At 38.4% G+C, this 13196-nt stretch overlaps 1 protein-coding gene across 2 annotated transcripts in view; it reads right to left on the reverse strand.

Moving 5' to 3' along the window:
* Positions 1–13196, reverse strand: part of BTBD7 (BTB domain containing 7) — an 85475-nt gene that overhangs the window by 16036 nt on the left and 56243 nt on the right. Inside the window, exons 4-5 of one of the 2 annotated variants that reach the window (XM_057539162.1) lie at positions 4922–5130; positions 2840–2915 (exon numbers count right to left, since the gene is read on the reverse strand). The exons of the other annotated variant lie outside the window; for it this stretch is intronic. Of the exons in view, the coding sequence (XP_057395145.1) occupies positions 2840–2915; positions 4922–5130 (285 nt within the window). The remainder of the gene's footprint in view (positions 1–2839; positions 2916–4921; positions 5131–13196) is intronic. 2 annotated transcript variants of the gene reach the window in all.

The following is a 13196-nucleotide window of genomic DNA, read 5'->3' on the forward strand; positions in this document are numbered from 1 at the left end:
TTTGATTGTTCTGCATTAAAGAATACAGAATTCTTTTCCACATACTAACTCAAAGGAGAAAAAACGACAATCTATTAAAATCTAGTTTGACCAAGGGCTTTTTCTTAAGGTTTCTCACTTTTGTGACCAGTTTTTTAAAAAGTACAATAAGGGCAATGCAGGTCAAATGTTATTTCTGATCACTGTAGGTTATCAGTATGCTCATTAGGCTACTATGTATATTTAAGAGCAATTTAATGAGATTCTAAAATTATATCACCTGGTATCTTAAAGCAGCAAAACCTAATGTACACTCTATCTGACTTTAAGAATTTTATGAGCCTCCTAAATTTCCGTAATATGGGAATGTTAATGCATAAAAGTGAACCTTTTGACATCTGATGTGTAATACCACTGTCCAGAGCAGAGAATAAAATGTTTTCTTCATTGAGTATTAGTGAAAGGGGAAAATCTGAAGTGTATATATATGCTTTTGATATTGAGGTGGGAAGGAAAATTTCATATTTGGGGAATTTTTAATCATATCTTTAAACCAGGGAGCTGTATCTTTTTCTTCCTTAAAAAAATAAGATCTTTATCATTCACAAATATAAATGCTGGATTTTTTGCAAACACTACAGGCAAACTGGTATTCCCCTTAAATCACGTGATAGATAGATAAAGAGATATTGTTTTTTGAGAGGGTAAGATATTTTTGGAGTCATTCAAAATAAAATTATTGCACGTGTGTGGAAAAAGGTTTTTTTTTTTTTTCTCTTGTCTTGTTATGCTTTGGCTTCAGTACTTATAAAAGGCACTGCTTTTCAAAAGAAATTTTTTCTCAAAGTAGTGGTGTCCTGGTTTCAAACGAAATATTACAAGAAATTCCCAAATATGTAACAGGTAAGGGCAGAAACCTTACGTATGAAGGGGACTGAGACAAAGGGCACCCTGGCTCATGCAGCGTCCTTCTTCCTCATCCCTGTGAAAGAGCCTTCCATTCTAACCCAGCCTGAAAACCACTGTTTTGTAAGGGAAATTTTATCAAGGATGTTCATTATCTGCTCAAAATAAATATGACATTTCATCATTACCAGCCTTACATCAACGAACAAGCCTGTGATGATTATGTAGCATTATATACAATCAACTCTTGTTATCTGGGGTGGTTTTGTTCTCTAAAGCCGCCACAGTTAGTGAACACTGAACCACTGCTCCTTAGGGAAACACAGGGTTCGGTCCCTGAGAGCCTCTGGTCACATTAGTTTTGTTAACCAATCAAGACATAACCTTGCTTTATGTGTGTTTCTGTTTAAAGACACCTTATTGGTACACATTGTTGATTCATTAACAATGAACTCACAGCCAACAGCACTGTAACTCGTGCCTGAACTATGCTTATCAACACATAGATTTTCTCCGTAAGACACATCACAGCACTCGTGGACTTAGGAACACTAGACAGTACTAAGCATTACACTAGGAGGCCATTTTAGACCGTGGGATCACCAGAAAACCCCATAAAGATGTGAAAAACACGGCACTAAAAAGATTATGAAAAGGACACTGGTTTGAGAGCTGAAATAAGACAAGAGAGTGTCACTCTGTTCTACCTTAAGCTGGAAACGTATGACTCAAATTTTGTGTCACTCTGCACATCTCTGCAAATGAACATGCAAGTGTCCTGAGTACTGATTTGGGGATCACAAATAAATTTTAGCAAGTAGGTGAATTTGAAAATATAGAATCTGCAAATAAGGATAGACTGTATAATGGCATTTCAAAAATGTCCCAAATTAATAGTAGTGGTTTCTGTATTTAAAAAATTTCGAATCTGAAATTGCTAAAGGCTTTTAGCAAAAGATAAATTAGGAGAAATAAGATAGGAGGACTGCTTTTGTTCCCTGGCGCGCTTGGGTTGTAGTATATTAAAGGGACACTATAAAAAGATTTGAAGGCAGGTTTAGCTTGATTTTTTAAAATATATTTTAAAATGTGGGCAGAACAACTCTGTAAGTGTACTAAAAAACACTGACTTGAACACTTTAAAAAGGTGAACTTTATGGTATGTAAATTATATTTATATAAAGCTGTTGAAAATGACAGGAAAGGGAAACCTGCATTTAATTTTTCTAGTATTTTGATTTGGGTTCTCTACATAGAGGAACACAATATTCTATGAAAGAAGGAGCACAGGTGGGTGGGCTAACCCTAGATATAAATATAAGACTGTTATAGAATCGTAAGCTTCCAAAGTTCAGTTAAAATCATAAGCTACATATGATGCTTCTATCTCTTCTGCAGTATCCCCGGCTGGAGGCCATTCAAAAGGATCATTTCTCCTTGACCTTCCAAAAAAATTTAAAATAAACAAATATACTCTCTTTTGGTAGTCATGTATTTTTTTTTCCCTTGAGGTAAAATTCACATTCACATAACATAAAACTCACCATTTTAACCATCTTAAAGTGTACAACTTAGTGGGACTTTTAGTACATTTAGAATGTTGTGCACCTATCACCACTATCTAATTCTAGATCATTTTCATCAACGACATGCTTTTGTAACACTTTAATTAAATGAAAAATTTCACTCTAATACTTTCATAAATCAGTCAACATATATTATTAAACACATAGAAAGATAGCATTAAGAGTATCGCTTTAAAGTTGCAAAATTAAATTTTCTGGTATATTTATTTCTAACAAAGTATACCCTTTCCACTAAAGGATTCTACTGATTGTAAAAATTTCTGTTTTCACCAGGCAACAGTGGCAACTGTCAAAAGACTGATGTGCAGCACACACTTCAGTAACTTTCAGGAAAAGCTTACAGTTGCAAGCTAGTTTTCTGAGCTTACCTCTGTCTGCTATTCTCTTCATTAACTGATGCTCACCCCATTTAATCAGATATTTAAGGATATCTTGTTCACTTGCCTATAATAAAAAACGGTTTACATTTATTTCAGTGCAATCAGATAGATGGTTAATCTCATTAATGACTCCTCCTAGGTCATAAAGTAAATACAACGTGCAACTTGCCACGCTTCACTCTTTACACTGGCTGTTTCCAATGTCTGAGCTAAACCTGTGGTGTATCAGCAGCAAATACACAAGACCGAATGACATGTGTTTTGTCCAGTAACCTCACTCTTGGCTCTAATTACATTTTTATTCTTATTTCCATCTTTATTTTTTTCTTTATCCTGTTTTCTTCCCCTGTTTTAAATTTATCTTACTATACGGTTTCGATAGAGCTGGCTTAAATTCTTTCTGGGACAATATGGAGATAAACAGATGAAAGTAAAAGTGTAAGGATACAGTGTGACCGATATCTCCTGCAGGAGCAGAAAAAAACAACTATGGCAACTTGTTTTGGCAGAAGACACTACAATCTCCACAAAGTATGCTACTGACTGGTGAAGGACCCCTCAAGCACTGTCTGTGAAATGGCAATGTGTCCCTCATTCTTTTGTACTTTTTTTTTTTTTTTGGCTGTGTTGGGTCTTCGTTGCTGTGTGCGGGCTTTCTCTAGTTGCAGGGAGTGGGGGTTACTCTTCATTTCAGTGCGCGGGCTTCTCATTGCGGTGGCTTCTCTTGTTGCGGAGCACGGACTCTAGGCGCGCAGGCTCCATAGTTGTGGAGCGCGGGCTCAGTAGTTGTGGCTCGCGGGGTCTAGAGTGCAGGCTCAGTAGTTGTGGCTCGCGGGGTCTAGAGTGCAGGCTCAGTAGTTGTGGCTCGCGGGCTCTAGAGTGCAGGCTCAGTAGTTGTGGCTCGCGGGGTCTAGAGTGCAGGCTCAGTAGCTGTGGCGCACGGGCTCAGCTGTTCCGCGGCACGTGGGATCTTCCCAGACCAGGGCTTGAACCCGTGTCCCCTGCGTTGGCAGGCGGATTCTTAAGCACTGTGCCACGAGGGAAGCCCCTCTTCTGTACTTTATTTAAAATCTGAGGGCAAAATCTAGGCTGCTGTCCAAGGTTTTTACTTTCTAAGAAGAAATGCAAAGCTTCTAAAAACAATAATTGAGAGAACTGACAAATCCTAACTCCCATAATGTCTGCATCAGGACAGTGAAATAAGGTTAATGAACACAGATCCTAAATAAATCAAAACCAATTATGACAACATTTGTACTGCAATCAAAGCAATATATGAAGGAAAAACACAGATGCTAAGTGGATTTTTAAAATCTTCATTTCTGACTGAGATGGAAGCATTTCATAATTTTTCTGGTACAAATACAAAGAAACAGGAAATGGCTCAATGAGTTTATGACTTCATAACATTAAAACTGTTGTACAGCTTCTAGCATAAAATTCATACAGCCAATGCAAAAAGAAAAAAAAAGAAAAAAAAAAAGCTTGAACATATTCTACCTGAAAGTATTTTTTTACAATATTTTAAATCTATTGTTAGTTTAAATTACCTAATTATAGAGGACATATAAGTCAAGGGCACAAGAATTTGCTTAAAAGTACTTCTAACTAAAAATAAGTAGTTGAAAACATTATTATACTTCAGCAGGACACACACACTGAGTTTTTATAAGCATTTGAGTAGGTCAGAAATTGAATATTATTCTTACTTTGTGCCGCTTAAACTAAGTATCTTCTGATACTTCACCAAATAAACGAAACCGTTACAGTGAATCTATTATTAACAGAAGCCAAGAGAGTCACCATTGGGATATGCTTCTGACCTTGCCTTTTGCCTACTGTCACAACCCCTTTGGCGTGGTTGGTTAGGACCTGGGCCGGTTCACAATGCTGAATCATGGCGGCAGAGTGCACAAAGGGCCAGAGAGCTAGAAGGCTGTGGCTGTACAAATATGAAGAGGGCATCCCTAGGTGGGCTGATCTCCCTAGATGGGAGAGTAACAGAGCACAGATGGGTTGCTTGGTGCACCTATGAATGACACTGAATTTGAGAGGTGTATAAATGATTACCTGTAGGTAGTCAGACTGGATAGCAGTAAGCAGATGGTCTTTGCTGAGTTCATAAAAAACATCCGAAGTCATGACCTGGGAAAATTCCTCACAGAGGAAATGCAAAGCTTGTCGGTGTACCCATTTAGAGCCATATGGATGAGAGCTCCACTTGAGGATGGCAATTAAGGTATCTAATGAGATGCTTTCAGCAATGATATCCTCACAGCCTAAAAGAGAAGGCAAATACTTCTTGAGATTAATCATAAATATTACTTATTGAACATCAGTGTGTTAGACACCAACCTGAAAAGCAGCAATGGTAAAAAAGAACAAGGAGATAAATAAAATCTCATGGTAATCACCAAGACTTGGTGGGATGGGGTAACAATTGGTAACTATAATAGATTATGACATCTATAGGAAATCTGCTGTTCCATAAAGATAGATCCATAGAAAAAGGCAAGGAACCCTCATAATTGTTTAAGAAAATAAACATCTATGTGCAACTCAACAATTTGTATAAGACATTATAGTGGAGGGCACTGGACCAAACGGGAAAGAAAGAAGAATAGGTAGAAATGGTACAGTTGTGGGAACTGGCAAGAGGAAGGCTTGGATGACACCTGACTGATAAGAGAATCCACCCTTGGGGGTAAGACAGGTGAGCTATCTTCTAGGAACTATGAGGACATCTGTTTTTTGTATTATTCTAATAAAAAAACAACACTTTGCATCGTCGATAGTTTAATCCCTCAGAATACAGATAAAATACTGCAGGTTTTTGTTCATCTGGTGAACTAAAAAGAAATATGTGGTTTAAGTGAAAAGGACCAGGATCCTGGAGAAAGTGACTATGGCACCTTAAGAGCTCAAAGAAGAGAAGAAGAAAATCTGAGGATAGTCATCTATTTTCCTTAGGAAAGATAATTTCAAAATACAAAGATAAAATATAAGTAAAATTAGAGTGACAAAGACTGTGTAAAGGAAAATGGCTAAAGTTGGACAGAAATTCTTCACAACTAAGTTTACTATAAAATAAAAAAAGAACCCCAATAATGGGGGGGTTGTTTAAACACCACCACCACCAACAACAACAAAAATATGGCTAAACAAGCTGCTCTCTAATGAGCTCAGAGGTTTAAAAGATAGAGTAGTAAAAGACAGAAAGGGCAGCAGTGAACCCTGGAGACTTCCAAAGTTCAAAGTTCTTGTGAACCTATGAAAAGTGAAAAGAGAAAGATAACAATCCCCATTTTCAGGTGATATAAGATCATTAGGAGCCAATATAGAGTTTGTAAAAAGTAATGCTTCCTCCCCTTTTCTGATATGGTACCAGATAAGCAGAATATCATAGAGAATTGTATAACCTGATTTCTGCAAAGCATTTAACAAAACACTTCATGATGTCTCTAGACCGTTAGCTACAGAAGACGGGGACCGCTGTCTTCACTGTATCTCTAGCACCTTCTACCACCTGGTTGGCATTAAATAAAAATTTGCTGAATGTACAAATGAGATCTTTGAAGATAAGACAAAAAGATGTGGAGGGATGACAGAACAGTGGCTAACAGAACCATTTGCAAGTAGCACTGATTAACTCCCAGGATGGGGTGGAGAGTCTCTGTCTTTCCGATGTTAATCAAGAATTTGAATTAAGTTGTGGAAAGAATGCTTCAAAGTCTTGAGATGACCTAAAGCTGGGAAACGCAGTTAAAAATATACTGGATAAAATGATCATAATTAGATAAAAAGATGGATCGAAATGAAGATGAAATCTAACCAAAAAAATCAGAAAGTTCTATATTTAGATTAAAGAAAAGCAACGGCACAGTAGAAGATAGGGGCAAGCTAGCTTAACTATAACCGCTTATTTAAAGATAATATCTGGGCATGTTAACTGAACAAATGCAAAATGTGACATGGCTGCTATAAAACTAAAGCAATCTCAGGCTTTTAAGATACAAGCATAGAGTCATAATCAAAGGAATAATGTTGTACTGCTCTCCTGTGGGGTGCTGTGTTCTGTTCTGAGCCCTGTGTTTGGACGGGCAATGACAAAACTCCAGAATTCTCAGAGGAGGGTGTAAGTACAGTGGAGAGTTTGAGACCTGTTACTGAAGAAAAGCTCTGAACAAACAAGATTATTATTGATTTATGTAAGAGAAACCCAAGGAGAGACATAAGAGCTATCTTTCAATGTTTGATGGAACCTCATGAGGCAGAAAAGAAATGACCCATTCTCTGTGGTTGCAAGGGCAAGTCCTGGGAAACACATGATGGTAAAAGAAGAGAGATTTTGACTCATTATTAAGAAATTTCTAACAATTAGAACTGCTCTCCTTACCTCCCCTCAAGGATCCCTCTAGAAAAAGGCAGGAGGCTAGCTCATCGCATTATGGGTAGAGTACCAAGAACCCTTACACTGGGTATGGAACTAAGGTAGGATGACATCCAAGCTTTTTCTGCCACAAAGATAAAATCGTTTTCAGAAATAACAGAGTAAGCATAAGAGTAATTAAATCTAAAGATTAAAGATTAATTTATTTAATCTAAACATTAAAATGAGATCCTTATAAATGAAATCTGCATGTAAACAAACCAAAGGCATGAATGTGTGCTGATGAGAAGTGGGAAATATGGAAAAGTTCTGAACAGTTCTCAAGATTTTACTGTAAGCCTTGAATGCCAAGCTGAGGGGGACAGGCCTCGCCCAGTAGCCAGTGGAGGACTTCTGTCAGTCTGCTGTTTCAAAGCAGGCACTGAAGTGGAGTCAAGTAGTATGAGTCAACATGACAGGAAAGGCAATCTGGTAGACATGTTTGGGGACAAAGCCAGGCAAATTAGAGAAAATGTGGTTTTTTAAAAAAAATGTGTCACAATCCTACTTAAAACCAGGATATTGGCAGAGGGAAGAAAGGGAATTAAAGATAACATCATATGTTTAAACTTCTGAGGTTTACAAAGAAGCTAGACATGATAGGAAAAATGGACTTTGAAATCAAATTCACTTGAAATCCCAGCTTGACCATTTAGCAGAAAAGTCACTTTGGGCAAATCACTTACCCTCCCTGAGCCTGAAATGTTTTCATCTGTAAAACTGGGATTATATTCCTAACTCAGGGTTATTATATGAGATTTAAATGAGACCGTATCCTTGATGATATTCTTCCTTCATTCGAACATTCTGGAGTACCTACTTGCCAAGTGCTGTAATTACAAAGCTCTTTCTACTGCACAATTTCCTGGGTACTGTCACCTGTCCCCATGGCCTTAACTCCCATTGTATCCTTATGTCTTTCAAGGTCCAACCTAGAGCTCTCTCCTGACATCCAGACTCATTTCTTGAACTTCCCAGACTCATTCCTTAACTTCCCAGAGTTCACATGGATATTCTGCAGACATCTTTAATCCAAAAGTCACTTCGTTTCCTCTGGGAAATCTAGCCCTTCCTCCTCCCTCCTCTAGCACTTCCCTCCTCATATATATATATACACACACATATATATACACACACACACACAACTTTGTTACATATGTAACAAATTATTCAGTAGCTTGACTTCAAGATAAAATCCAAACTGCAGTTTTTTGGATGATCTGGCCTCTGCCAACTTCTCCAGCCCCTACTCGGTTCATATTCTGTACTCTAGTCATACTGCATTACTTACAATTTCCTAGAATTCTACCGAACTCTCTCACCTCTAGGCCTTTACATATGTTGTTCCATTTTTCTGAAATGCTCTTAATTTTCCTTCGTAACTCCTCCACATCTTTTAGGCTCAGCTTAGATATTGCCTCTTTCAAAAGCCTATCTTGAACCCGCTCCCCAAAGCCTAAGTCAAAAGTCAGGTGTTCCTCTTACCTAAAAGTTTCCATGGTGCCCTGTGTTTCTCTCTGTAATAGCATTAAACTCCCATACTAGTTCATCTTTCTGATATATTTGTCTGAATCCTCTATCAGACTGAGTGCTCCCTTTGGGGTAGTGGCCCCATCTTTTTTTTTAAAAAATAAATTTATTTATTTATTTATTTTTGGCTGCGTTGGGTCTTCATTGTTGCGTGCGGGCTTTCTCTAGTTGCGGCGAGAGGGGGCTACTCTTCGTTGAGGTGCGTGGGCTTCTCATTGTGGTGGCTTCTCTTGCTGAGGAGCACGGGCTCTAGGTGTGCGGGCTTCAGTAATTGTGGCACGCAGGCTCAGTAGTTGTGGCTCACGGGCTCTAGAGCATAGGCTCAGTAGTTGTGGCGCATGGGCTTAGTTGCTCTGTGACATGTGGGATCTTCCTGGACCAGGGCTCAAACCCGTGTCACCTGCATTGGAAGGCGGATTCTTAACCACTGCGTCACCAGGGAAGTCCTGGTAGTGGCCCCATCTTATCTCTGATTCTATCTATCTACCTGACACCTGGTAAATAATTAATTAAAAACAAACATAATAGCTAACATTTTTGAAATTTATTATGTATCAAGCTCTGTGCTTAATTTAGATAATATTTAATCCTAGCACTTCTTCTTGAAGAAGGTATATTATGATTCCCATTTTACAGATGAGAAAACTAAGACTCACAAAGATTAATTAATCTGCCAAGGTCATACAGCTAGGAAGAGGACAAGTCATACTTAATGAAACACATCCTTCCCTTCCCTTCTATCCTATAAATCTCTTTCCATCTCCTTCTTATGCCTCTAACTTTAGGTCTTCTACTAATCAATGCTCATCAGAACTTCTTCACTTAGAACTGCCTCTCTCATGAATAGAAAATATACCAAACATGGTAATATTAACTCACAAATGTAAAAGAAAGACAATTAGGTTCCCCCCCCCAAAAAGTTGGAACGTATATTTTAAAGAGATTTATCTAATTTTGTCAAAATTAGCATTTTCATATTATAGCAAAGAATATCAATTAGTGGTAATTTGCCTTTTGTCAAGCTTGTCAATAATGGAATGAAAATGTAAATACTGTAGCAGCAAGGCCAAAGGGATGCTGGCAGGGAAAGGCTAGCAAGTAACATGCAAAGAGGCTTCACACAATGCCATTTCCTTGGTAAAATCTGGACCAGTCTCGTAAGTCCAAAAACATTATTAGCACACTGAAAGATGGTCAGATTCTTGGTGACAAAGTGATAATAACCCAAATCCCAAAAGACCAATGTATAAATCACAAGGTCCATTTATGTGCAGTGCAGGTATTCATTTCTAGTGAGCTGAAAGTCATAATCTATCTTAGCTCTTCTCAAACTATCTTGGGTCAAGGAACAGTTTTTTGTTTTTGCCTCTTTTTAAGTTTCTGATCTGCCATGGACCAATACTTTAGTAAAATTCAGTAAAAACACTGCTTAAATACTATGGCAATGTCAAATTGCTACAAAAGATTTAAAATTCATACTCTCAATTTCTGTACTTATCTCATTGTAGACACACTTTGAGTAGCACTGTGCTAAAATTCCTTCCCCTTTGCCAGTTTCAGGATATATGGAAGTCAGGTTTGTTTCCTCCCATTCGATACTAATTAACTTACAGAGGGCACGCTCTCTCTTTTTTCCCCTGTACAGCTGACTGACTCCATTTCCTAACTACAGATTAAACAGTACATATATTTCTTTAAAGACAACTAAACAACACAGTCAGAATGGCTACTTTATCTTTTTAAACTAGAATTTTGGAGCTTATTAGACTATTACCCACACGTGCTCGATTACTGTTTAGACATATTCACTACTACCAGCCTTCTGATCCCCGTGCCCTGCCACCTCCACGGGCAGAGTGTACTTCCCTGCCCCAAGACTTTGGAATTGGCCATGAGATCTGCTTTGGCCAATTAAATGTTAGTGAATGTGATGTGACAAAAGGCTTCAAAAGTACTTTTGGGAACTAGACTTGCCCTCTCACCTTCTGCCACTGCCACGGGAAGAACACACTGTGGCTAGTTTGTTGGTCCCAGGAGGAAAATGAGCAGCAGTGGGAACAGAGCCACCAGCCCTACTCAACCACGGTGGCAATCAGAGTGACTCCAGGGTTGCAAATTTAAATCTGTGATTTCAACTGACCTGGAAATTTGTGAGAAATACATGTTTTTTATTAAATGCCACTGAGATTCTCTGGTGGTTGTCACACAGCTATGACTAATAACCCATACACCTTTTTGGATGAATCAAAGCTTTTAACAATTTCCTTGTAACAGAAAAACTCATCTGTAGCCTAGCCATGTAATGGCTCAAAGATGCCCATGTATTTTGCTCAGGTAGCAGATTTTCAACGATGCTGTTGTGAGGTTGGCAGACAGTATGAAGTCTGTCTTCTTGCAATTTACAATTCTTTTTGCTTGTGTGATAACCCCATTTTACAGATCCATCTCCAATTTTTTAAATCCTTTCTTCTATTGTCTTTCACCAGAATATCTTCTTTCTAATCTTTAACGGTGGCAAAAATGCCTCTCTTCAAAAATTTGAGCTATATAACATGAATGATCAAGGCAGAAATACAAAGAAGTGAAACAAATTAATTTGACATTTAGTAATACAAATGATTGTTACTGCTGCATGTTAAATAGGACCACTTTCTGTTTTTATTATGAACATTTTTGTTTTTCTCCTCTTCGTGTTCCTCTGATTACTAAAATGCACTTCAACGTTGACAGATTTCCTGAATAATACACTGTCAGCATCTGTCTTTACTGCCACTCTCATACTCTTCGTTATTCCTAGGTATACCCTCATACATGTTTCACCAATATCAGTGGGAAACCTTTTCGTTGGCTCATATCCAACAGGAAATGTATAAGCTGCTTCCAAATTTAAAGTTTCATATTGGGTTTGAGGTGGTAAGAGGAAGAAAGAAACAGACAAGCGGGAAGAAAGAAAAGGAATTATGGAGGAGATTATGGCTTGCCATGCAACATAAAACAATATAATAAGGTTAGAGGAAGGCTGGCCTTAGAGCAGGCATAGTGACTCTTCAGTGGCACCAGAGTTAGAATTACAACTTCAAGTGCAAATAGGCTTGAGAGAAAAGTTGTTTCAGTTCTTTCCTACTAACCCGTACATGACTGATTCCAAATCCTAAGGAAAGGAATTATGAAACAAGAGGGAAGTGAGGGCAGCATGAAGTAGCAGGAAGAGCATATAAGGCTTTGAATTTAGGTAATTATATCACTAACTCTTGGCTCTCACCTACCAGCCTGTACTGGATCAAAGCACATCACCCTCTGCTAGTCTCATTTCCTCACATCCAGGATGAAATAATCCCATCAGAGTTCTGAGGATTAGGTTAAATAATATTGGGGAGCCAATGTGTCCATGAACACTATCCTTTTTCTAGGCAAGACATCTTAAATCAGCTGTGCCAACTCTCTTTCTCTCTCTCTCTCACATACACACACACAAAACAAACTAGTTAATGTTTCTTACTGATTCTTCCTTCAAAATGCTCTTTGATTAGCTTTGTTTTCCATTCCTATTAACACCACCTTGGTTCAAATACTCAGTACCTCACACATTAATTATAGAAAAGCTTCCCACTCTCTCTGTCCCTTCAGTATTCTAACCCATAATGATCACGCAGCCGAAAGGTTTGCTTTCTAAAACACCACCATCAACATATCATCCCTGCACATCTATTTTAAAAAGGCAACCAGAATTCCAGATCCAAGGCAGAGAATAAGCATCAGACATGGGGGTTAGAAGACAAGTCAATCTATGCCTTAGTGTTTTTCATTGCTAGTCCTTGGACTCTGCAACATCTGAGAGCTGGCTGGATAAAGGCTCCTCTCTGTTATCCTTCAGGAGGACCATTCTGAAGAAGATTCTACAAAACTCCTCAAGGATCCTGGTAGGCTTGAAGCCCAGTAGCCTCCAGTGGTAACCAACACAATGGCCCACTCTTACGCTGCTTTCCTTCCTCCCCTTTTTCAATCCCCCCAATTCTCACTCTTGTTCATGGGATTCCTTACCAAATAAACTACCTGCAAGCAAGCCTTTGTTTTAGGCTGTTTCAGCACAGGTTATGGGGGAATGAGAGGAGACACCCACACTATGATAGTAAGATAAGTGGCCCTAGGAAATAAGATTCTTGAGTGAGATTCTGGAACTAAATCACTCACTGGTAAGATGGTGAAGAGGACCCCATTCCTAATGACAAGTGGGGTGGTGATAACCCTTGCCTGTAGCAGCATGACAATACTAAGATTTTTCACTAAGTGAAGTATTAGTTCAGTAGTAGTGGTTGAACTTGAATGGAAACATTAGTAATTCGAAGGACCTGATGTGGCTGGATGAAAAGTCATGAAAAAAAGAAA

This window comes from Balaenoptera acutorostrata (genome assembly GCF_949987535.1).
Source record: "Balaenoptera acutorostrata chromosome 3 unlocalized genomic scaffold, mBalAcu1.1 SUPER_3_unloc_1, whole genome shotgun sequence".
Taxonomy (NCBI): Eukaryota; Metazoa; Chordata; class Mammalia; order Artiodactyla; family Balaenopteridae; genus Balaenoptera; species Balaenoptera acutorostrata.